A 27,214-nucleotide genomic window follows, 5' to 3' on the forward strand; every position below is an offset into this window, starting at 1 on the left:
TTAAAAAAGCAAAATCGCACATCATTGACTGGTTCAATGGCCGTCTGCAATGTACTGAAATAATTCCCTTAGCTGCACAATTGGCTCAGACATGGAGCATGATAGCAGCCGTGTGCCTGGCAGTAGAGCTGCACAGAGGAGGGCTGGATAATGGTAATATCACATGAAGGTCACAAGTAGATAAATATTTCATCTCCTTGAACCCTCTTGTATTATGTCATATTGCGACCACATATTTTCAGGACTTTTGTTCAAATGGCAGCACATGATGATAAAGTGGAAAGAAGGTTTTGGCAAATAAAGATCTAAAAGGCGTGAGCTTGTATTTAGCTGAATGCAAGGCAACCCTGGAAGAAAATCTGTTAGAAAAGTCTCAAGATTTTAAGGTTTCACTGTCCAGCAGGTCAACAACCCCAAACATGGAGATTAAAGCATATCTTGTGTTTGAATGGCTTCATCAAAACCCAGACCTAAATTCAAATCAAAACCTCTGAGTCTGAGCCATTTTACAAAGATAACCAGGCAAATTTTCAAGTCTCTAGAAAAGCAAAGCTGCTAGACTTTCCCCCCCCAAAAAAAAAAAAAGCCCTGTGAAAGTCTGAATAATAAAATCACACCCCACTTTTTAAATTATTTTTAAAAATGTCTACATCCTCCACTACTTTATCTTGGTGCGTCACATAAAATGCCAAAAAAATTCACTAAATTTAGGAACAAAATGTGAAAATCCTCTGGGGGTGTGAATACTTTTGCAGTGCAGCGTGGAAATCTTAACGGACAGCTCAGTGACCATGAGACCATTTAGCGCCGCTCTCTGCTGAAGCTTCATTATACACTCTGGCCTCATCACCGTCTTCAGACATTATGATGTCTAGCGGGCTTGATTGGTCTTAATTGGCTCTGATAAACATCGAGTGGCTGCTCACTGACTCTGATAGCATCCACTGTGCATTGGTAATGAATTGGCTGAATTGCATCTGTTTTGGATCCACTGTGGAGACGCTTGACTGAAAATTGCGTTAAAACCATCAGTTCAAGCTTCCACCTGCAGCCAGAGTGAGGACTAACTGGATCCACTGAAAAAACGGACGCTGACGGAGGCTGAGCGAACCCAAACGCAGGAGCTCTTTCGCATTCTCACACGGTTTAAAGCTGCAGCATGTAACTTTTATAAAATAATGTTTTCCTACATATTGAGACAGATAATCTGTGAAAAACTCCGAGCTCCTCTGCCTTCTCCCAGTGCTAAATAGAAACAACTAAGCTAGGAAGAGAGTCTTAGCGCTTATCAATCATGCTCACGTATGCGCTGCTCATCCCTGATAGCAGAGCCCGTAGTTAATGCTAAGGCTAGTTAGCATGGTAACTAACGCTTTTCTTTAAACGGTGAGTTGTTTCTCTCCCATTAGCACATTGAACATGATTGACAGCGATAAGACCCGCCTCCTGGCTCTGATTGGTTGTTTTTGGTCATGAGCGTTGTGTTTCTTCAAGCGGCAATAACAGCTCGGGGTGGATGTGAAGGAGATCTATCTTTTCACAGATTATCTGTCCATTATCGTACTGTCACAACATGGTGACGATTTTGACAATTATTTAAAAACTACATATTTCATAAGCGTTCCACACTGCAGCTTTAATTCTGGTGCAGCGAGGACAAGCTGTTAGAGCAGCCGGCACATGATGCATGGCGTATTATGACGAGACATTAGCTTGTGCGCACGCACACACGTCTCATAACAATGAAAGTGGCAAGTTATGACATCAGAATAGCAGCAATTCATTTCCTGGGGAGTCCACCACAATAGCGCGGTGGAGAGGGATCTACGGGGAAGCGCTAGCTTGCTCGTCTGGGCCATTATTCCTTTGTAATGGCTGTGGCGCAGCCAGCTCTTTATGTTAAATGGCGCGGTCCTGTGTGAAATGGGCGCCTTTGTGTGAGCTTGTTTGCTCACCTGAGAGCATCTCTGCCATCCGAGCATCTCTTCCATACATCTCGGATTCGCTCTATTGATTTTTCTCCTGTGTGTTTACTCACACATCAAGCCACATTTGGACAGCCGGTAACACACACACACACACACACACACACGCCATGCTATCCATCACATGAGCACGTCAGCCTGCGTTCCACCCTAATTGGCTCCTAAGCCTCTTAAGTAGCCACTGCTGATGGAATGGCGTAGGCTGGCCTGGATAAACAGCACGCAGCGTCCAGAACATCATAGCTTCAGATGGTCTACATTACACCTAGAAAACGTAGGGAGAAGCTTTAAAGGTTAATGAGCTCATTGTCTGAATGCACACACACATCCCCCACAGGGGACATGCAGCAAGGTGTGGCTCTCCTTGTGCCCAGGGGCCTTCCTCCTGCAGAGAGGAGACACAAATCAGGAAGGGAAAAGTGCCACAACAGCAAGATGGCTCTGGAGCAGAGAATGAGCCGGAGGGGCCGCAAACAGACACACAAAGGCCCGAAAAACAGGAAACACGACGGAGATCGATACTCTGATCTAAAGCCCAGGTTTCAGGGCTGCTTTGACATGTTATTTATAATGTGGGTTAATAGAAAAAAAGAAAAGAAGGCAAAGTAACGAAAGCGTCTCCAAGCTTCTGGGAGATCTATTGCTAAAAAACAATCAAGCATGACAGAGCAAACGCAGCAGCCTGCACTGAGGGAACAGTTAATGTGGGTTTTTATGCCTTTTATTCACAGCTTCTGCTATGATGACGCTCTACTACACTGTTTTTCAAAGTGGGGGTAGCGGGACCCATGGGGGACCAAACACGGTGTTGGGGGGGCCTCAGAAAATTAGAAAGAAGATGAAACAGAAAAGCAAAGAAATTTGACATGGTAATTTAACACACTGAAATTGTGTTAAAAATTCCTGCTCTTTCTGAAACTCCGCCTTCAGGAATTCAGGAAGTCCCCTCTATTAACCCTTTTGTAATGTTTTTGCCAGCATTGCACTGAGAAGTGGCTCCTATAACGAGTTCAGCTGATATACAGTTCAATTGAACTGTTCGCTAATTGCTGATGGCTAGTCTGAAGGAGCTGAGAGGGAAGGATGGCTGCTTAGAGAGGTGGAGGCTTGGAGAATGCACCATGAAAGCAGAGCGAGGTCCATCCAGGTGTTTTGCACAGCTGAGTGGTTGCCATGGGAGATTAAAGGATTTCTCAAACATGCATGAAAGAATCAAGTCAACATTGAAAGAATGTTTATGACAAGGGAATAACATCAGAACATCATGTAAAGCTAAAAATAATAATAAAAATTTACATGATACTGCTCCTTTAACAAAAAAAAAAAAAAAAAAGAAATTCTACACCGAAGTTAAACGTGATTAAACTTGCAAACTCTCTCCCAGAAACACATTCAAGTTGCAGACGGCAGCCTAACACATCTTCCAAATGACCTAAACAAAGTTTTTACAAGGTTTGAGTCTGGGAACATAATTTCAAAATCTGAAGATCCTACAATCACACAAACAACAGATAAACCTCTCATGATGCATAAGTGAAACAATTCTACAAAGAAGAGAGAAAAAAATAAATGCAAAACAGAAAGAAATCTATAAAGAGGAGCAGCACTATTTTACCACATCATGAAGTTTTCCAATATTTTTAGATGCGTAGTTCTAATTCTGAGCCTTCAGTAAGACGCGGTCACAGAGGAACTCTACCGTTTGGCAGACAGCGAGGATCTCGGCAGGAAGTCCTCTGGTTAAGGTTGATAAGAGCTGCAGGGTCGTAAGCCTCATCTAGCAATGACTGATCAAAATGTGCATCCAGCCAGAATAAAGCTGGAGATGGCACACTGTGCATAAAAAAACAACTCTGGCATTTTTGAAAAAAACAAACAAACAAAAAAACAAAAAGTGATAAAAATGTTTCTGTCTTTTAGCAAATACAAGGTGAAGAAATCTCCACACTTCTCTCAAATGCCTGCTCCACAAAAATTCCTCATTGCAGTTTCTGGCTATAAGCAGAATCCAGGGTTTAATCCAAAGTACTTAAAAATCCCCACTTTCTCACTCAGCAACTAAATTCTTTACTTTCACCAATGCAACAGCAGCAGTTAACAGGAAGTACAGGCTCTGTGCAGAGCAAGCGGCAGGATGCCATCGCTTAGACACCATGAATGCAGCTTCACCTCTGAGTTTTAGCTGTAACTGTCACTAGAACATCACCAGACAGGGACAAACCACCCAAAGGTGCAAAGGGCTCCCTGAGTCTTTTCAGAACAAAGGTATTTAAAGATCAGACTTACTTTTGACGTTCAGATACATGGACTTGCTAACATCGGCCCCGACGTCGTTGCTGACCCGACAGAGGTAGAAGCCGCTGTCTTCCTCCAGCACATGCTTGATGAGCAGAGAGCCGTTCACCAGAACTTCGATGCGAAAGCCTGAGTTGAGGGCGATGGGTTTGAACTGAGGTACCCCGGCACCTTTCAGAGAAAGCAGAGCAGGATGATCTCTTGGGTTAGACTGTGAGAAAGTCATTGCAAAAAAAATGGACATTTGTAAAAATGAAGGAAAGTAAAATGTCGTTTACTAATATGGCAAACACTTAGGGGTGCCTTAATCCCTGTTCATGCAGTGTATTGTCTGTTTCCCAAAGCTCCCAACCCACAGAGCTCCTCCAGACTAGTGGTAGCAGCAATTAGCAAACACCTGGTGGACCTGATCTGCTGAGATTATCATACAAACTACAATGCTCCTAAATACGACAATAAATAAGAAGTATTGTTGTGATGATGTGCTGAAGGTGGAGTAATGGAAATGGTAGGAGCTTCTTAAAGAGACAGAATTCAATTTCAAGGCATCGGATAATAATTTAAATGCCTTTTAAGTTGTTTGTGACATACACAGCATTATCATAAAAACTACAGCATAGTTACACGATTGTGCTACAGAATGGCACTATCAGGAAAATACATGGTACCGCCCCTTTAAAAGGTTTCCTTCAGAATTGACCAGTATTTAGCTCCAGCTTCAGTCACCTGCTGAAGAATAGTATCATCACAGCATCATGCTGCCACCATCGTGTTTCACAGTGCTGAGACACTGTCTGAGTTCCCTCACATAGATGTTTTGCATCCAGATGAAAAAGTTAATTTTTTTTCTGCCACCAGCACCTTCTTTTCCACATGTTTGCTTTGTTCATGTAAGTTTGAGCTTCTAAGACCCAAAACCAAAATCTCCAATCAAGGCAGTGGATGATTTGGTTCATGGACTTACTTGAATATATATATAAAAAATATATACCCTTTATTTCTTGCAAAAATATAGACAATTACTAAAAATGTATTTACAACTTAGATGAAAATGAAAGTTAACTCATTCTGATGTTTTGAGTTCAAAAAGTGGTAAAATAAAAAAAAAAAAAAGTAAAAACCTCCTATCATCACTCTGGACATTTGCCAAACAAAAGTGCCCCCAGCACACACATGGTGTGTTTTTAATCCCTTAAATTAATGGACGGCTCTAAAAGTTACCAAAGTAATCGAAATAATCCCAAATATAAAAATTAATTACAGAATTTGCTTCTAAACTAACTTAAGTATATTCTAACTACCCAAAGGAAAACTAAACTGATAGAAACTAAAACTGACAAAAAGTCAGCATAAATGGCCACATTACAAGCATTTGTTTACCTTTGGAGTATTCCCACTGGATGGTAGGAACTGGATAGCCTTCAGCTGAGCAGTTGAGGATCACCGCCTTCCCGTAGATGGCATCCTGGTCCTTTGGTTGCACCACAAATTTAGGAGGAACTGCAAGTAAAACAGACTTCTGGTTATTGATGCTTAAATGTGTTTCAGGTTATTTTTGGATTCTGAAGCAAAAAAAACCCCCAAAAAACTAGGCGCTTCTTCTCTCTTTGCTCACCTCGGACGATGAGCTGACTCTGGTGCTCCACAGCAGCAGCCTGGTTGCGAGCGATGCAGGTGTAGTTTCCGTTGTGGGCCAGCGTGAGGTTGGAGATGCGCAGCGAGCTGGTGAAGTCGATGTTGTCGATGGTGACGCCCAGGCTGGCCGGGATAGGCCGGCCGTCTTTCTGCCAGGTGATGAAGACGGGCTGGTCGCCGGACATGACGACGCACGGGATGAAGACTCGCTGGCCGATGGAGAACCGGGGAAACTCAAACGGGTGGATGGTAGGTGGGACTGCGGAAGAGACATGCAAATTGATTTCCCCTGCAGGCATGTGGCTTACATACTGTTCATTAAAGTTTAACATCAGCACATGTTAGCATTTCTCCTCCACATCCCAGGTTTTTTTTTTTTTTTTTTTGCAGGAATGAAAATTGCTTATTTTCTGTGAATCAGCTAAAATTTCTCTAATAACACGCAGACAACATTCCTACTCCTCCCCTCCCCACCTTTTTTTGCTCTCTGGGGACGCTGCAGCCATCGTGAGAAGCAGATCCTTTGGAAAATTAATGATTTAAAATAGCATTGGAATAAGCAGCACTTCAGTGCTTATTTAATTCACAACAAAATAGGGATAATAGGCTCCTGGGGATTCCCTCTCGGAAGCGGAGGAATGCTAAACAGCCGAGAGCCAAATTAGCCGAGGTGGAATCGCAGTGTAGCTTTTGCCTACGCTGTGTGATTTCCCCCCTTCGCGCACTCGTTAGCTCGTCAGGGCCCGTCAGAGAGAGGGAGGGGCCGGGTTTACCCATCCGGTGTTGCAAATTATGCAGCGTCACAGAGGAAAGAGCCATCTGAGGTTATCTTCATCTGGCTGTGCTCAGCACCGATGCATATTCCGGTGCGTTTCAGATGAACTGGCTGGCTGGGATGATGGAGATGAGCTCTGCTATGTGTGTGTTACATAGAGCAACCAACAAATATCTGTGTGAACTGTGAAATGCATTTTCTACATCACGCAAATTAAACATGGTATAGATCTATAACTTTGCAATGTTGTCAATAAATACTCATTTATATCCGTGAGAAAACGGAAAGGTTTGGAGACATAAAACAATATGAATCTGAAGTTCGTTTAGAATATGTTCATCCTTGTTTTTTGAAAGTAGCTCATTCTGAATCACAGATTTAAAAAAATGGATGAAAGAATGGATGCAGAAGTTTCAACCTCGGAGAACAAACTTTAAATATGATTGTTAGTTTATAAATCACTGAATGGCTAATCACCAAAATACATTAAAGATTTGTTATTTTATCAACCTTCCAGACCTTTCAGGTCTTCTGGTTCTGCTCTGCATCCCCAGAACCAGAACCAAACAAGGAGAAGCAGCATTCAGTCTTAATGCTTCATTAATCTGAAACAAACTTCCAGAATCGAGTTGCCATCGATTAAAAACAATGGTGTCATTGTTAATATATTTGATGTATAACTGATGATGAATACTCTTGATGGGATTTGGCAAACATGATGCTTACGGCTTGTTTCAAAGTTGGTATTATGTTTTCATCATGCCTTGCTGCTGAAATGTGCTACACAAATCCATGAAGCCTTTCTGGGATGTGTGTAACCTGTGTGCAGAGAAATCTCTACAGTTTGGGACATTGATGACCGTGCACGCATTAGCCTCATCATTAATTTAATGATAAATACACACATGCCACCAACGTTCCCCAAACAGCACCGCATATTGGCATCCGTCACAATGCAAAACCAAGAACTACAAATTGTTGCTGCAACAAAAATAGCATTATTAATATCCATCCATCCATCCATTTTCTGAACACCCTAGTGGGGTCAGGAGGGTTGCTGGTTCCTATCTCCAGCTGCGTCCCGGGCAAGAGGCGGGGTTCACCCTGGACAGGTCGCCAGTCTGTCGCAGGGCAACACAGAGACATACAAGACACACAACCATTCGCACACACACTCACACCTAGGGAGAATTTAGAGAGACCAATTAACCTGACAGTCATGTTTTTGGACTGTGGGAGGAAGCCGGAGAACCCGGAGAGAACCCACCATGCACAGGGAGAACATGCAAACTCCAAGCAGAAAGACCCCGGGCCGGGAATCAAACCCAGGACCTTCTTGCTGCAAGGCAACAGTTCTGCCAACTGCGCCACTGTGCAGCCCGCATTATTAATATTTGGGTGAATATTCACCTAGTCTGACTTCCTAACTGCGTGGCATGCATTGCAGCTGTTTAGACCGGGGCCTTACCTTTAACAGTAACGTAGACGCTCTGGTGAGTGGACAGCTGAGGCTGCACCAGCACGTTACACGTGTATTCTCCTTCGTCCACATCCTTCTGCACATCAAACAGCTTCAGGGTGCCGTTGTTCTCAAAGGCCCGCTGCCGGTGGTTGTACGGCAGCAAATTGGAGTCCTTGTACCACTTGATGGAATAGTAAGGGTAGCCGATGACGCGGCAGTGGATGTACATGTCCCGCCCAGCAATGGCAGTGAGGTTTTTCATTGGTCTGATGCTGGCAGGCCCTTGAGGACAACATTGGAGAGACAACTCTCTTAAAATGATTTTGAGGCTTGTGGGGTTGGCTGAATGATAGCTGTGCTGTGTTGTGTTTGTTCTAAAAACAACACAAAGGTTACATGCCTTGTTTATTCTTAAAACAAAGTGAGAGAACAAAAACCTGACAGGGCGTTCCAGAATGCCTCACTACGTTTTCTGCACAACATTGAAAAAGTGTCAATCTCAACCAGAAACATAACCTTTCTGCTTTTCTCACTCATGATTTGAGTTATTTGCATTACCACAAAATAAGTCGTACAAGAGGTCCTTTAGTATAATTTGATTACAATTCTATTTCTACAAACACAAATTTAACTCTGTACCTCATCAGCTTCCATAGGACACTTAATGTCCACACAGTTTTCCCTCTGTATTATCAGAACTACCCAAAACTTATCAAGCTCCACGGCTGCAAAAAGGATTGGCTGTCCCTCTCTAGAGTGGCACTTTCTGCTCTACATTACAGTTTTATTTTGAAAAATTACCCTTCTTCTTTTATAAGTATGAATCAACTCCGGCTCTCATGATATTCAGGAAACATTTTGGTTTCACTGTGTAGCTTGATGCTTTTGTGACACATTAGATGTTTTTTCTAGGTCCATCTGACATTGCAAAACAAATATTTAAAAATTGACTTCTTATCAACAATTATCTACCATTTTAGTGCTCAATCCAATTGTTTCTGCTTGTAACAAGTTCTTGTGGAACAAGATGTTACAATATTAGAAAGCCATGGTATGACTTCTCCACAGGTTGGGTCGTTTCCATCGCAATGGCTGTCAGACGTTAGGGCTGTAAATCAAATATGTCAACCTTTGTTTTATTGCATTCAAGTTTGGTTTGCTACTCACTTGTGTTGTTGTTTTGTCTTTTTACTGCAGTGAATACAACACTTTGCTTTCTCTAAAAGAGAGTACCTTCCAACCGTATATCGGAAGACATCCACTGGTATAGACTTTCATACTTTGTATAAGTAAGTAAAACACAAATCTTTAAAATATCCAGTTAAATTACACATGTGGAGTTTAGTTCAACTCCTATTTAGATCATTTTTGGAACAACTGTAGATATGAGAGAAATAAAAAACATTCTTTCTCAGCACTGAAATGTTTCAGTTGAAACCAATGTTTATTTTTCTTCCAAAGTATTAGACAAAGACCTAAACACTTTTCACAAACTTAGTGAGGCACTCCTTCTGCGTCTGCACATCTCGGTGCTTTTAAGGTCGCATCAAAACGAAACTTCTCAAGACATGTTGATGTGTGTATGTGATGGTGTGCTGGAAGAGTTGATCTGACAAGCACCTCTTACGTTTATTCGCGCCTGGTAGGAAACCGTCCCTGCCGAGTTGTTGCAGATGCAGCGGTACACCCCTCCGTCAGGGACCTGGGTCTGGGTGATGTTGAGGTGGCTGACCACGTGGCCTTCGCCGTTGGTGTAGTAGGAGATGCGGTGCCGACTGTCCCGGATCACAGGTTCGTCATCCAGCGACCACGTCACCCTCGGCTCCGGTGTGCCCTTCACCGTGCACGACAGTGACACAAACTCGTTGACGTTGTAGACCTTCTCGCTGAATGAAGCCAGAATCTTTGGGGTGCCATCTGGACACAGATGGGATTTAAATATAGTCACATGGTGTCTGCTAAGATCATCAAAGTATGTTAGAAAATCAAATTTAAAATGACAGAACAAGTGTGTTGAAAATTCAGTCGACTGGGCATTAAAACGCTGAAATAATTATTCAAAACAGCAAATTGTGATGGACAACATGTGTTAGATTAAAAACTGCATAGAAGTTGCATTTAGAGATCACATATTCACAAACTGATACAAACGCTCAAGCACCCATTTATGACTGTGAGTCCTGACCTTCCAGTATCACTTGAACAAAGTCCTGGGCAGACATCTTGCCATGCCTGGCGAAGCATTGATAGGCTCCTCCGTCGCTCTTGGCCATTCCAGCCATAACCAGATTCTCTCTGCTTTGGCCTGTCATGCGGACACTGTTGCTGGGGTAAATGAGCTCTCCATTGCGGTACCAAGACAACTGATACTCCTCAGACCCAGTTACACTGCAGGTCAAGGAAACCTGGCTTCCCACGCTGCCTTTCACCTTCCGTGGACTCACTGTTACCTTCAGAGGTTCTGTGTTTTAGGGAGGTAATCAGACATCAGTGATTGATGTCAAGAAGGAGAAATATGTACATTGTCACATTAAGCACTTCAGACATCTATAAAACTGATTTAACTCCCCACGGTGGGTTAGCAGATTACCAATGAGCACTGACCTTTTACGTGCAACCTGCCAACAACCTCAGCATTGCCGTAGCCATTCCACACTTCGCACACATATGCCCCCGTGTCACTGGGCTGGGCCCTCTCTATCAACAGGCCTGTGACACTCTGTCGAAAGCGTGTGTCTGGTTCCAGCGGTCGGTTGTCCTTTAGCCAACGGTATTTGGGCGCCGGGTGACCTGAGGCCTTGCAGGGCAGCTCCACTCGATGATTCGTCATCACCTCGCGACGCTCGAAGCTGTCCAGTATGTGCGGTGCTGAGTTGGTTGGATCTGAAGGGCAAAAGAGCGAGGCGTAAGTTGGGCTGTAAGCTTTGTTGCTACAGGTTGAGATTTACCCAATGTGTGATGCTTGTCTTGGTCGTCCAGAGCATCTACTGAAATGTTTTAAGCAACTCGTGATTTTAAGGTCCAGGAACTTTCTACTAAACTTGTCTGCATTGAACTGAGGACACTGTGAACCAGTGAACAAATAAGTCAGATGGTGAGCACAAGGTCAGGAGCTCAGATTCAGCTCTGCCCTGACGACGTGCGCAAGTGTCCTTGAGCAAGAACCCCAGATTCGGATCTGTTTACGTCTTTAAGAATTTACACTCCCATTTTGTATTCTTGCATTTCTTTACTTCCCAGTTCCATTTTGTAGAACTAGTACTGCCTCTTTATATTACTGAAGAGAAAGAGCATTGTCTCTCACCCAAGTTCAAATTACCTTTCTGGCACATAATCTCTTTATTCAAGTGCTTTTATGTTGTCAGCTTCATTTCTATTCAAATGACCTACAGGATTTGTCACTAGTACAATTTTACAGCCATATGTTCCTTGGTTATATATGCACATATTTGCACTTTTAATTTGTTCTTTTGGGTAGAAAATCTCCCTCATGCTGGTGTTTTAAACTCTACTTTTAAAACTCTGGTGTCTTACCTGAGACAATGAGACGGGCACTATTGCTCTGTCGGGTCTCTCCTGTGTACCGATGTCGTGTCATACACCTGTAGTTGTAAAGCCCGTCTTCCATTTGCACATCCAGGATATACAGGGCACCCGTGGATGTAATTAGAAACCGTGACACTGAGAAGAAACACATTCAGAAAGCAATATCAGCACACTATAAAGCATTTCTAAGTGTAGATGTACCTTAATGATATCATAAAATCAGTGAAACATAGATGATAAAATTACACCAATAAATGCTTTAAATGCCTGTAAGGGAAGCCATTACAACATGTGACATATTTATGTTACCCACAAGGTAAGTGCACCACACTGCAAAGTTATCTATTTCTTCCCATGAAGCATCTTCTCTTGATTCATTAGTCCCTGCTGTGCTCCCACTCAGCTTAATTGTCTTGTGCAATAAACATTAAAAGAAATAGTAAACCACTGTATTACGCTAGACAAACACAACTAGAGTCTCTTATGTGGTTTGGTCTGTTACTGTCACTCTCATGGCAAGAAATGAACCAAAACAGAAACACAAAAGCACCGTGGTGTAAGGATTCACTCCACAGATGATTACTACAGCTAAAACAAACGTACAATATTTCTCGTAAAAACAGAAGTCTGTCAGCCAAGGCCCGTAAGTCCAAATGGGTAAACAAAACATCTTCTGCCAGGTCACCTTCACTCACTCCCTGATTTGACTGACTGTCAGCATCAATGGCTCCACTCAATGGGTCCCAGTAACACGTTGTAGTGCCTCCGTTCCTAGAGAATTCCTGTGCTGCAAAGTTTTGAGGCATCCCTTCTCAACACACCTGAATTCCCTCAACAGGATGTCAAATGATTACTGGTATCCAGTAACCATTTGATTCAGGTGTTTTGAAGCAGGGATGCATCTAAAGGTTGCAGGATAGAAGCTCTCTGGAACTGGACTTAGTCACGACGGCTCTTCTGCCTTTGAAAACACACCAGATCCTAGCAAAATGGTCTTCCAAATATTATTAAAATCAAATAATTGCTTTGGGATGCTTAGCGTGGTGCTCCAGTATTTTGGTCAATGACTGTACAATGATTTGGAGAATGCCAGAAAAAGGTGGTCCATTTTTCCATGGACTGCCATCTTTTGGAGTCTAAAGAATCGTGATTGACATGTGAAAGGAATAAGTGAAGGACCAGTTGCCTGCAGATTTCATCACAGGAGAAGGTTGGCTTTTTAAGATAATAATAATAATAAAAGAATACGTGACAATCACAGACGGTAGCAGAGAAAGACAGCTGAGTGTATTCGTTTTGTCTTATACATTGTAGAAGCGGGGAACGGAGAAGATCCAATATTGAAGTCACTTAGCAAATATTTGCAAGTCAAGTGAGGTACGCAGCCCTGTGTGATTGTAGTCACCAAACATCTGCTGCAGCCCATTTAGCTCCGAACGGCTCTGAGGCGCAGTGACAAGACTGTGTGCTGTGTAGCAGTGTAACACAGCTCGTTATCATGTAGCTCATCGCTCTTCCCTCTCTCTCCTGGGGGAAACTCTCACACACAGGTCTGCTCTTCCTTTTTTTTTTTTCCTCCTCCCGCTCCAGACTAAAGTGCGAGGAGCCGGGGATCACAGAGCTCTTTGATAAGGCACGGCTGCGCAGGTCGGATGGCGGTAATGTAACACTAATTTGCATGAACAAGTGGAAGGAGACGGAGGTAGTCAATATTTATGAGGGGGCGATGTGCGCCGTAGCCGGTGGCTGCCGGAGTATTTTATGTCACGAATGATGGAGAGGCCTATCAGGGATGGTGATCAAATGAGGCTGGCGCATGGCGGGGGGATTCTGGAGGTACTGTGAGACTCATCATGATGCAGACTTTATGGGGTGTTGAATTACCCTCATTTAGTCCTGTCATGCCAGTTTAACACTGATTAAGACGGCTGGGGGAGACTCTTACACAGCACATCTTTAAAATAAGGGAATATAGATCACCAAACACAGCACATAACAGCATCTATCTTGAGTTTGTTGGCGAATTAAAGCTGCAGTGTGTAACTTTTATGATGAATATTTTTTACATATTTGCTAAAACTGGCACTTTGTTGTGACAGAATGGTATGAAACATAATCTGTGGAAAAATGTAGCGCCTTTGCCTCCTCTTAGGGCTAACACAGAAACAACCAATCAGAGCCAGGAGGCGGGTCTTAGCGCTGCCTATGATCCTCCATGTGACGCTGTTCATCGCCTCCTTTCTTCTCCTCCTTGCTCTAACACAACCTGTTGTGAACGGTCAGGCTAGCTAGCATGCAACCAATGACCAATGATGACTGTAACAACAGTAAGTTGTTTCTCTGCCATTAGAACATTGAGCAGTGCCTTCACAATGTTGATTGACAGCGCTAAGACCCTCCTTCTGGTTCTGATTGGTTGTTTTTGACCGGGAGTGGTGCATTTCATCAGATGACAATAATAACTCAGAGAGGAGTTTGCGGAGATTGATCTTTTTACAAATTATCTGTCTGTCTTATAACAAACTGTCACACAATGGCACAGTTTTAACAAACATTCAATAAAAGTTACATACTGCAGCTTTAAGAAAGACACGAACGACAGAAAAAGAAATAAAACTGGTGGAGGAGAAGAGTAAAGAGCCGTAGCCATAATATTGTCAGCAAGTGTTGACCTAGTTAAAAACAGGAGACCATGGATTTGACATCCAGGGTATTTTGTTCGCTAGTTGCTCAGAGTGTCCATAATAAAATCAAATGCAAAAGGAGGACATGTGAGGGAGTGTTGTTTCCATTTAGCAGGATATACCTTGTACCTCTCCTTTCCACTTTCTTTGCTTTTCTAGGAACATTTTCTGGCATCAGCAAAAACAACAACAGCCATCATGGTAACATACAGAAAAGGGACAAAACACAATTCTGTAAGATCTGCCATATTTGGAGTCATGAGGAGTGGAGCAGTTATTTTTCTTTCTACTCACGGCTTCAATCAGAGGAAACTGCTCTCATGAGTACCTACAGACCTAAACAGAGTTATCTTCTTTCAATACCTTAAGTACTTTAGCAAAATCTACAATTAATTCAGTCCAATTGTACAGACAAAATCAAAGTCAATTAAATCCATTCCAGTTCAAGCCTACCATAAAATAATGCGGTCAGGTTCATTTTATAATTTAAATTGGTAAAAAGGTTTCTTTCTAAGCACCCAGAAGATTGCATTGAGTCACTGACTTTGCCTCTTCATGAAAATAAGCGCCTACAGTGGACAGTTAATTGCATCCAGTTGTTACTTTGCAACAATCCTCCATGCTGAGGTCGCAAGTGGTGAAAGTGGAAAGGAAAACTCCTGTTGAAACCAGCAGCAGATCCAGGTTGAGCTCCCATCTGTCCTGATCTTTCTGCTCCTCGTCCTCATCCTTCAACAGGTGAAACAATAGAAGAACTCCACAGACCTTTCATGTTTACGGGTGTGGAACCTGTGTATTCATGTTTTTTAGGTACTTGGTTGTTGCAATCAGAGGAACAAGGATGGTGAATGCACAGTGTAGCCACACTGTGAGCATAATGAGGTTGTGGCTTTGGCATTTTCACTGACAAATAAAATCTTCTTTTAATGGAAATTATTGAATATTACAGAACAGATGTCTTTTTCATAAAAAGCAGACTGTTTGCTAGTTGCATTAAGGTAGTTTGTGTGAAGTACATTTTTAAGCAAGTAAAATAAAGAAATAATAAAAAACAAGAAACAGAAAAAAGTTCTTATTATGGCACATCTGAACTTTCAACATGACAGTTGTGGCCCCTGTAGAAGACGTTTGGACCCTGTTTTAGTAATAAAACATCAATATTTTGTGCAATTGTGTCAATATTTTTTTTCCAAGCAATTTTTATGACTTCTTTGGACGAACCCTGACCCCTCCATACCCAGCAGTAGCTCAGACTCCCTGACACAAAGCTGCAGCCCAAACCTACGTACCACGGGGTTGCATCCTGGCGGGTTGTAGGGATTTCTGTTTGTATATTAATATCTTTCTGTGTATTTCCATGCGTGTGTGCTGCAAGTGAGTGTTAATCCGCTAACGCCTCATGCAGCAGCAGGGACCAATGGTCAATAATAATGACTGGAGATGCTCGCCGATGCTTCTCCCTGCTGGCTCACCGCATGCCTGACCCCTCCCACTGCAGCCTGCGTTAGAAGATGTCAGACGCACGAGCGAGGGTTTTTGTTCACACCTGTGTGTACGCTTTGTAAATTACGGCTTCATTTCAGCCCAGGTGGCTTGCAGGACCATCAGTCGTCTCCTCTTCCCTTCCTCCCGGCCCACCCAGCTGCTTTGGCATCGCTGGTGCTGCAAACACAAGTCTCTTTCTGTGGCTCCTCACTAAATAGCTTCAATTAATCCCTGTTTAAGCCACGCTGAGCTTGCAAGCAGACGTTTTGTTCTCCAGGACACTTTGCAGTTTGCCATCGAAACCATAATCGCTCACGCAACTTAACAGAAAGAATGAAAATCCTGCCTGTTTGCCATTGAAGCACTTTTCGACCAAGGACAGTTTGCACATGTGTCATCGGAAGACACAAAGGTTAATAATGAGCACCAAGGACTGAGAGAGCAGGGTTTTCAATGAGGTGGGACACAATGACACATGGTGGCGTAGCTGAGCACTTTGACCTGAGCTTGCTGAGCGACCATCTGCCCCGAACCACCCCGCTTTAACCGGAAAGGATCAGAACGGACCGCTGAAGGCATTCCACTGCGGTTCTAATTGAGACATGAAAAGAGGAAGGATGAGACGGGAGGAGGAGGTGAAGACCCACTGAAGGAGAGAGAGACAAAAAAAAATTAAAGATCAAGAGGAAAAGAGCACCTCTGGGATACAACCACTTTCTGTCATCTTAAATGACTTACAAATTGGCTTACAGCTATGCGCTTCCAGAGAGAGGGGAGGGAGGAAAAAAAGAGGCAACTTTCATATGCTAATTCAGATCATGGCTAGGCAGAGCAATTATCAACAAAAGCGTCAGCCCTGTCTGTCTGACAGATCGCAACGGGAACCCGGCACCTCTATCTCTCTGAGTTTTACCCTGACTGGAAATGTGCTGCCGAAAAGGCAACAGCTCACTGTAACTCAGTGGTGTGGTTTAAAAAGAAGAAAAAATGTAAAGATAGCTTATTCCTTGAATTGCAATTACATCTGCAGAAACATGCTGGTAATAATAAGTCACTTTCCCCTAGAGCGCCTCGAAAACTTTGACTTGAACTTGATCAACAACAATCTGGAGCCCACAACCGGTGCAGTCAGCTAAACCACGCAGATAAAAAGTGCCTCCTCATCACTTTGCTATCAGAGTCCCTGCTGTGAAGCTGTCTTCGAGTGTATTAGTGAGCGGAGCGCGGTCTCAGGAGACAAGCCTGGCCCCACGGTGTCACCGTAACCTTGGCCACTCAAAGTCAGGTGAGGGAAGAAAATAAGGGATAACAATTCGCAGCGCTTTTGCAGCTTGAGGCCAAATTACCAGAAAACCTTTTAACTCCTTCCTGTTATTTAGAGATGTGATTTGCAACGTGTGTGCTGGAAAATTTTAATTACAGAGATTAAGAGCAGGCTAAAAAAAAACATCTTTTTAACTGTACGTCCTGAATTGGATCATCTCCACATGGTTTGTGCAACTCTGATAAAGTTTGTAGTGTTTCTTCATGTGGGGTTGGGGTGGGTAATTGTTTGTGTTGTTGGTTTGTTTTGATTGATCTATTCAGCACTTTGAGCTGCTTTTAGTATGAAGGGTGCTTTATAAATAAAACTGATTGACTGAAAACAATCCCAGATTGAGTTAGCTGCTTTCTGGCTTAAATGGAAAAAATTCCAACTTTTTCAGATCAGTGAAGGCAACACGTGTTACCAGTTCGTATTACGCTGTTATGCTGCAGGAGGAAAATGTGAATTCCACTCCAATGGAGCCCAGTACACATTTAGAACAAGAGTATGTCAGAAACAACACACTGACTTCACAGATGCAGAAAGATATTCAATTCATTTCCTTACGATTAGAACCCATGTTTTCATTACACCAGCAGGACACAAGTCCAACTACATGGTCAATAATCCTGATTGAATACTCTCTGATGTTTACATACTAGATTCCAATATGAAAACGTTTTGTGTGCTTTACTAACAGCAAAACGGCCTTTATAAATGGAAAAGAGGGGAAGAACGTTCCGCTAAAAGAACTTTTGGAATTTTCAAATTCAGAAATGTCCATGTTTTTTTTTTTTCCCAGAAAATTCCTGAAATTTATCTCAAAATTTCCGATTTATTTTTTTATTTTTTTATCAAGAATTTAAGATTTTTTTTTTTCTATCTACAACAACCATAGTAAGCAGACATAGAAAAATTACCTCATCCTAGAGCTTTTAAAAAAAAATTATTTAAATTGACGTGTTTCCAGTAAGCAAATTTATTTTCGCAATTCCAGTTTGCGAAGTTTTATAGCCAATTTTTATAGCTAGTGCTCTTACAGATTATATCCCAACCTAATATAGATAACAATGGAAGCTCACTGCAGATAGAGCAATTTTGTATTCTGGTTATTTATAATGAGCATAAATATATCGTGGTATAATAAATAGAAATTCATTCAGGATAATAAACATTTACAAGCGGCTGTCTTTTCATCAATCTGTAATTGGTGCTATAATATCACCGTATGCGATGCCACATTGTTTCCCAGTATGATAATGTGACACGGGGGACTGGCGCCAGAACTGCCAGAGTGGCCTGTGTGTAACGACGAGTGGACTGTGAGCCCAGTCGGGCCCGGGCTTTAATTAGGCCTCATCTCAATCATTGGCATTGGAAGTGCGATTTGATCAGGCTGGGGAAGAAGGGGGACCCTTCCAGTGTTCGCAGCCCGTGTAATAAAAATCATCTGTCACTCTTACAGGAGGTGCTCTGACAGCTGCTGCGGTTGCCATGACAACACGTTGGCTTAGTGTGCAGTATTCCCAGCATTGCAGCAGCAGGAATCAGGCTTGTCCAGTCTAATATTTGAGTGGACAGAAACACACATGAATTCCTCTTTCTTTTTAATATACATATACATTAGATCATTACCAAGTAGGAAGACCCAGAGATGACTGATTTTTAGTTCCATAGCAGAGTTTAAATGTTTTTTAATTTTAATTTAAAGTCTTAAGTTAAAATATTTAAAGGAGTTCATGACGTCATTAACCTTAAACAACCAGATCCTTCACCTTCACAGACAAACAGATATCTGTTTATCCACAGCAATGAATATCTGTGGATAAAGGTTTATCCCATGACGCTGTTTAATTCAAATATTAAATAAATAAGAGTACTGAAATTTAAAGTTGGATTATTAAATGTTTTTACATATTTCTACCACGACTACAGTATATCTCTGAAATTCACTATTTTCGTTTAAAAAAATGACTTAATCCAAACAATTAGTAACAATTTTAAATAACATCTTAAATTCTTTTCTCTATTTCTCATTTCAGAATCAATTAAACAAACAGAAAAACAAACGGACCTCTTGGCAGTACCCAGTCTGTAACCGTCTGGGTCTGGGCCCGGTTTTATTCCTTCTCTGGAGTTGAGCGTTTTTTGTTTTGTTGGGGTTTTTTTTATTGCCGCCCCTAATCAGCAGCAGCATCCCTCTGCTCATTAACTAGACACACGCTAGCCGCAGGCGCACGGCCTCATGTGTCAACCGCAGATAAAGATGTCATCTTCCGCTTCACTGAGTAAACTGCTATTAAAACTAGATGCAAATAGACGCTGAATGATATTCAAATCAGCAGACTGAAGGAAAGCTTAAACCCCGAAGCCACATAGTTGCCCCACATACCCGTATCAAGCTAAAGGGCTGAGGGAGCTGAGATGTCTTCTGTCTTCACAGCTTCACCCAGGAAGACGGTGGAGGGTTTTTCCAGGTATTTAAAGGTTCAATGTCCAGCAAATCACAAGCTGTATATGTTCTGTTTGTTCATCTGTATACAGAGTAGAGATAGAAATCTAATCTCTCATCAAATGCATGAATTATACATTCAATTTGGGCCTTAAATCAAAAATCTTTAAGCAATATTTGGATTGTATGATATAACCTTTAGGAATAACATGTGGAAAAGTTTGAATTTAACTTGGGTATGCAGAATAAAACTATATATTTAGGTTCATATATATTTATGTTTGGTTAAAAGACCCTTGAAGCTGCAGTAGGAAGTTCTGAGAAAACAGGACTGAAGATTTGAACAAGCCCACCGTAGCTCCTCCAGCCGAGAACTCAATAAAATGTCGGTTTTCCAGTGACATTAGTCCGTTTCTCCACCATCAGAACAGCTGCAGCACACCAGCAATCTTCGGCTTAAATTATGTTACGTGTTGAACGTAGGGGAAGGGTGTGAGCAGCGTCTCCATGAGTCTAATTGACACTGCTAAGATACTCCTCCTGGCTCTGATTGGTTGTTTCTGCTTCTGCAAACAGCTGTGAGTCCACAAGGGGGAGCCTGAAAAGCTTCTGTCTCCTTTTACATAAACACAATTTTAACAAATATGTAAACAGGACATTTTTAGACAACAAGAATAAAACCTGGGCATAATTTCACCAAGTTTTCTGGTTGAATTTGTAACATTTGTTTAATTAATTAATTAATTTATTTTTCAAACACAAATCAAGTTTTTACTCATAGCCAATTAATTTCTAACAGGGTTGAGCAGGGTTGTGTTTATTGGTCTGTTTTACCCATTTCTAAAGCCGTTTGGACGTGTTTGGGATCCTTGTGCTTCAGAAACATCCAATCATGTCAAGTATTCAACTATTTTACTGTAGACCTGAGATGAGATGGGAGAATCTGAAAGTAGAGCTTCTTTATTACGCCATTCAGTTTGTGCAATGCAACAGTACCGCTGGCAGCAAAGCAGAACCCTAGCATGATGCTGCCACCGCCGTGTCGGGCAGCCTGAACAGTGCTTTGGCATTTCAAAACCAGAAATCAAAACATGCTTCTTGTTCGAACAGATCAAGCATTTTCTCATGAAACAACTGCAGAAGACATTCTGCTTGTCGACGTGGGCAGCTGAACTCGAAGTTGCTTTCTTTAGAGCTGAGGCTTATCTCAGCAGCCTCTCAATCCATGCAGATGTAAACTGATAAAAATCCAATCTGCTGTTATTTAGAAATTTGTTTAAAAGACATTCCCATTGTTCCGAGTATTGGTCAATCAAATTAGTGCTGTAAACTAAAGGATTAGTAGCCTAAACATGTAGGTGACCGCTTGTATGTTTGAGCATGTGAAACTTATGCAGATCTATAAGGAAAATACATTGTAAATTCAAACCTTTGCATCCAATTATTGTTTGTTAAAACTAATTAAAGTTTTGTCATATCAAGTAACCCTAACATATAAACTAAAAAGCTAAAAATGTAGATCTCAATCCTGTCCCTCTGGATGTAAAATGCTCTCTGCACATGAAACTCAGTCTAATTTAAAACCAACACTGGCAGTCTTTGCCAGATGCTTTGTCCATTATGCTGCAAACAATCAAATGATATTTGTAGACTGGAGTCCATTTGTGCAGAACTCATTAGGAAGCTCTGATAAAAGATCTCTCTCTTCCCTCAGTCTGAGAGCAGCAGCTGGATACTCGCCTTTTATTCCAAAAGGGGCTAAAAGAAGTTCCCCCAATCGGAGTCAAATCTGAGAGGAAATCTCACCACAATAGCTCTCAAATCTGCGTGCCACTATATGACGAACTGTGCAGGGTAATTAGCCAGCGCTGGAGTCCAGCTATTAAACCCCGTTTTGTTTACAATCCTATCATTGGTCTCTCTCTGGCCAAGACTAAATGAGCCAGTGTTGAGCCTCAGCTGTACTATCATGAATATTCATCTGCGTGTTCTGAAAACCTCCCTCTGTGTGTGTGTATGCGTGTTGGGGTGTGTGTGGGTGTGTGTGTGTGTGTGTAGTTCTGGCAGACACTAAGGAAGCTGCAACTGTCTGCTCCGTCCCGATCCATCACTTTGTCCGGAAAATAACTCGAGCTCATTGGGAAAGCCAAACAAACCAGGCCTTGTCGGAGGGAAAACTGAGCTTGTTTCCACTCAAACAGCACATCGGCAGGTCAAAGTTGCCTTTCTACATCGCTTTTACTTCTGCTTGATGAAAGAAGATAGGAAAAAACAAAACAAAACAACCTCAAATAGCCTTTGTGTCACCTGGGGAAAAGATATATTTACTAGACCGACACACGTATCTGATCGCACGAAATGTCAATTTTCCAACCAAGTAACATGTTTTGGGGTTTTTTCTACTCAATTGTGCACCTCTCAACATCCTAATAATTACATTTGCTAAGTGTGAACCAGGGAAGAACACTCTAGAAAGCTGGGAGCAGCACATGGATAACCTAAATGTAAAGGAGCTAACCCATATACGGATACTCCCTTTGGGATTTCCTGGCACAGCATTCCTGCTCATGAAAATGGGTTTAAACACAGAGCTCATTGGTGTTTCATGGTAATTTGTGGTGGCAAGTGGAGCAAGGCGACGCTGCTCTGTGAGTAAAGCAGAGGGGGCACGAGGAGGATTAGATAATCAAACAGTGTGCCACTTTAAATAATCTCTGGCTCCTCTGGGGGAGGTGAGACTTAAAGCCAGAGCCCTTCTGCTTTAATTGTCTGATTTTCCCATCATTACAGTTGAGGGCCTCAGTAATTCAAGCTTATTAAATATTCAGGAACCATCCTGAGGAGGGAGGGAAAGCGAGTGCCTAGAGATGAGGCTGAAGAGCCGAGAGGAGGAGAGAGGAGGTGGAACGATGCTGAGGTAAGAGCAGACAAACATGATCAGTATGAGATGTTTTCATTCCAGATGTAAAAAACAACAACAAACTCTTGTTTTCAGTAATTACAGTTACAGTGTAAAGCTATCACCATGTTATGACAAAATGTAACAAGAGACGGATTATGTGTGAAAAGATTTTCTGTCCTTCACCTCCGGTTGAAGCTACTATCGTCTGAAAATTCACTGATAAAAATGACCAATCAGATCCAGGAGGAGGGACTTAGAGCTGTCAATCAATACTGTGTAGGTGAGATTGATTGACTGTTGTGTCTCTGCTACTGGCAGAAACACAACTTACTGTAACAGGAAACCCATTTATAAGCTGACATTGGTGGCCATAGCATTCAGGTTTAAGCATTTAAAAAAATGCTTAAACATTCAGTTTCAAAGTTCTCTAAATTTTTGCGTTTTGGGAGACATCAGCAGGGAGGGGTGAGGGTGGCCGGCTCACCTTTAACGATTCTGTTTATTCATTGAGAAACATCTGAAAAAAAAAATAACTGCGGTGAAGTTCTGAAACTATTTGGACTTTCTGTTGCTGTCAAGAGATAAAAAGTAATTTTTCTTGTTGTGAATCAATTCAGAAGATACACATTTAAGATATGAACCAATGACTAAATCAAAGGGTAATAGATAGTTAGCATTTGTACAGCTACACATGACTCAGCAGTAACTGGTTGACTGGTGCTGTCCATGGTGCTGAACCAGACAGTTCCCAATCTCAGAGAGATTCACCGGTTTTAAAAGTCACCTGAATGTGTCAGGGGAATTGATCATGGATCTGATGGGTTTAAACTATATGAAAAATTCTGGAAAAGACATCCTGTAAAAACAACTTCAATGTGAGTGTTTTAAATGGAAAAAATGTAAACAGTACGACTGTGATTAGCGTTGCAGCCTTTAGGCACCAACTCCAAATCACATCGAAGAAAAAGTTGTCTCAAGGTTCCTAATCTACAAGTTTTGTTCATCTTTGAAAACCTGAGACAGACTGTAAGCCAATCTCAATTTTTCCTTAAGGAATAAAATAATTTATAGGAAAGATATGGACCTACGACCACGCAAAGATGAGCAGGTTTAGAAAGAAGTGGAGTGGAGAACAGCCATTAGAAATACATCTGCTACGTCTGCTTTCAGAAATAATTTTCTCTGTATTTTAGGGGCAGAGACGTAATGTAGGCACTTGTCAAACAGGAGTTTACAAATTTAAACAAGAGAGATGAATTTCAGATGACATTTCAAACTGTTAACCGACACATATCTTTACATTAAATCTAGCATGTTGTTTTACAGGACAAGGTTAAAAGCTCAAAAAGACAAAAACAAAACAGTTTTCTGTCTGAATGTACCTCAGTCATATGTCGACATGTTTCATAAAACACAGTTTTCCTTAAAGAACTTTTGAAGCCTCTGACTTCATTTGAAACATTTCACTGCTAATTTCAAGACCTCCTCATTCACTTTCCCGTCCCTCTTCACCTCTGAAGAGTATTTATGTTATTCCGTTAATTATTTTTGTTTCTGAATGGTCGTTGAGGGCCAGTCAAGCTAAAAAAATAATCTTGTTCTGGTCACAGTCCAATTTCTTGTTGCTTCTTTAAATTACTGAATCAAACAAGTTCCAAGCCTAAAGAACAGAATGACTGTCTATCAAGATGTGAAGCAGAAGCAAACTGCACTTTAAGTGGGGAAAAAAGAAGACCTGGATCCTGATTTTATACATCTAGTTATTGAAAAAGATGCCAGCCAACTAACAGTGCTGATGCAGGAACTCTGAAACATTTCAACGTCCAGCCCCTCCACCTCTCCAATGGACAGAATAGAGACACAGCCTTTGTTTTGCAGGATGAGCTGACTGACCATGAAATGCTCCTTCCCTCTTAGAAAGACTCACAATCACAGTGAAAGAACATCTCTTCCTCTGTTTCACACCAGGTCTCTTCTGTTTCCTTCCTTTTTTTTTTTTTTGGTCTTTTTGTCTTCTTCCCTTCCCTCCCCCTGCTCCCTGTACCCCTACAACGCATTAGCTTGCAACGGTCAGGCCGCTTGACAGCTGCTCCACCTGAAGAATATCAATCAACGTTGCTGTGGAGACCGATTCTGACTCCCTCTCCCCGCCTGTTTTCTCTTCTGCTTTTCTTTTTTCCCCTGTTCATCACATTGTTCCTGCAATGAGGCGAAATGCGAACAAGAGTGTGTGTTTAGCTCTCCAAAGTCTAAATAAATCATCAGCCTCATAAAGGCTACAAATGTTTACAGAGTTTAGCTTCTAACACCGTTTTGCCACCTCCGGTTGCTAATTTCTTTGAGGCGTGACTGATGGAGTTGCAGATGCAATCCAAGGATGTTTCAGGCCATCACTCCAGATCAGCCACACAGACAGGCGTGGGATAGAAGAGTCTGTCACCGCTAACTCATGACACAACAGTGAACATGGTTAAAAATAATGCAGCCAAATGTAGCAACATGCTAATTGTAAAAACTGTTCACCATTTTCAGTTAATTTGAAAAAAAAAGAAAGAAAAAAAGGGGTGAAACCATTGACAAGCATTTTTTTTTTAAATTCTACTTATTTGTCAAACCCAGATGGAAGGCTATGCGCATTTTAAAAAATGTTGCATCACCTGGCAACCATTCCTCACGGATTAGTGACATTCTCAGGGGACCAATCACAATCTTCCGGCTAATTGCTCCAATCTACCGCCCGTACACTCCCACTCTGAGCCGGTCCCCGCGCGCCGCCCCGGCCCGGCTGCTGTACAAAGCACTCAGTGGCGAAACGACTCCCCGCAGACCCATCATCAGCCGCACTAGTGCCAGGCCCGCCGGCAGAGGGTTAAGTAAATATTGGGCAAAGCAGCTGCTCTCAGAGTACCGTCGTCTGCCTGTGTTGCAGCGCGCCCAGTCTGGTATAAATCACACGATGCAATTAGTGCCACGCTGTCCCTCCGTTCTCGTTAAACGACTCCGCCTGCTGAGGAAGCAACCAAACACAGGACTGCAGGGATGGATGATGTGAGAACAGATGGATGGATGGATGAATGGATGATAGATGAATAGATGGATGGATGGATGGATGATGTGAGAACAGATGGATGGATGGATGAATGGATGATAGATGAATAGATGGATGGATGGATGGATGATGTGAGAACAGATGGATGGATGGATTAATGGATGATAGATGAATAGATGGATGGATGGATGATGTGAGAACAGATGGAGGGATGGATGATGTGAGAATAGATGGATGGATGGATGGACGGATGGATGGACGGATGATGTGAGAACGGATGGATGGATGGATGGATGGATGGACAGATGGATAGACGGATGATGTGAGAACAGATGGATGGATGGATGGATGGATGGATGGATGGATGGATGGACGGATGGACGATGTGAGAACAGATGGATGGATGGACGGATGGATGGACGGATGATGGATGACAGACGGATGATGGATGGATGGATGGATGGATGGATGGAGGATGACGATGATTGATGGATGGACAGATGGATAATGGAGAATAGATGGACGGAAGATGACGGATGGATGGATGGATGGACGGATGGATGGACGGATGGATCTGATGATGGATGATGATTTGATCTGATGGATGGATGGATGGATGGATGGATGGATGGATGGATGGACAGATGGATGGATGGATGGATGGATGGATGGATGGATGGACAGATGGATGGATGGATGGACGGATGGATGGATGATGTGAGAACAGATGGATGGATGGATGGATGAATGGATGGATGGATGGATGGATGATGTGAGAATAGATGGATGGATGGATGGATGGATGGATGGATGGATGGATGGATGGATGGATGGATGGATGGATGGATGGATGGACGGATGGATGGATGGGCGGATGGATGGATGGATGGGCGGATGGATGGACGGATGGATGGATGGACGAATGATGTGAGAATAGATGGATGGATGGATGGATGGACGGATGGATGGATGGACGGATGGATGGATGGATGGGCGGATGGATGGATGGATGGATGGATGGGCGGATGGATGGATGGACGGACGGATGGATGGATGGATGGGCAGATGGATGGATGGATGGATGGATGGGCGGATGGATGGATGGATGGATGGACGGATGGATGGATGTAGCTACGTTGCTATCTTAGATCTTCTACATGTGACAAAATGTTTCTTGCTTGTTTCCTAATTGGTTGATATTTTTATGAAGTAAAGCACTTTGATCTGTCTTGTTGCTGAAATAAACTAGATTCTAGATTTTCCTTTGAGGTTGTCTAACTATATCCAGTAAATGGAGAAGCTAAAATGTTGTTTGCTTTAGTCTTTAGTATAAGAAAATAAAGAGCAAGCTTTTAATTTTTGCTTACTGTCATTAATGATGTACAAAAATCATGCAAACAGGAGACATGATGTCATGATGTCACGATGACATGATGAGACGTGATGTACGACAGCTCCCTGATGACAGATCGCCTCTTTAAGAGCGGCCAGCGCTCCGCTATCCCTCTTTAGCCTATATGCAAATGAATCCACTCCAGTAAATGACGGCCTAATTTATGATGTGTGCCCCGAGAAGTGATTATCAATGATGACTGAGCTGATTTCTATCGTTCATCAACTGCGATTTAAAATACCCAA

The 27,214-nt window shown here is 42.3% G+C and overlaps 1 protein-coding gene across 3 annotated transcripts in view; it reads right to left on the reverse strand.

Annotated features, from left to right (window-relative positions):
* dscama (Down syndrome cell adhesion molecule a) overlaps nucleotides 1-27,214 on the reverse strand; it is a 94,990-nt gene that overhangs the window by 21,578 nt on the left and 46,198 nt on the right. For 2 of the 3 annotated variants that reach the window (XM_044140251.1, XM_044140250.1), the window contains exons 4-11: nucleotides 11,687-11,833; nucleotides 10,757-11,035; nucleotides 10,338-10,613; nucleotides 9,773-10,069; nucleotides 8,159-8,434; nucleotides 5,896-6,174; nucleotides 5,661-5,780; nucleotides 4,272-4,451 (exon numbers count right to left, since the gene is read on the reverse strand). In XM_044140251.1, the coding sequence (XP_043996186.1) occupies nucleotides 4,272-4,451; nucleotides 5,661-5,780; nucleotides 5,896-6,174; nucleotides 8,159-8,434; nucleotides 9,773-10,069; nucleotides 10,338-10,613; nucleotides 10,757-11,035; nucleotides 11,687-11,833 (1,854 nt within the window). Of the gene's footprint in view, nucleotides 1-4,271; nucleotides 4,452-5,660; nucleotides 5,781-5,895; nucleotides 6,175-8,158; nucleotides 8,435-9,772; nucleotides 10,070-10,337; nucleotides 10,614-10,756; nucleotides 11,036-11,686; nucleotides 11,834-27,214 lie in introns of those variants that run through there. The other variant, XM_044140252.1, reaches the window with a different exon arrangement.

The sequence above is a fragment of the Gambusia affinis genome, linkage group LG15, assembly GCF_019740435.1.
Source record: "Gambusia affinis linkage group LG15, SWU_Gaff_1.0, whole genome shotgun sequence".
Lineage (NCBI taxonomy): Eukaryota > Metazoa > Chordata > Actinopteri > Cyprinodontiformes > Poeciliidae > Gambusia > Gambusia affinis.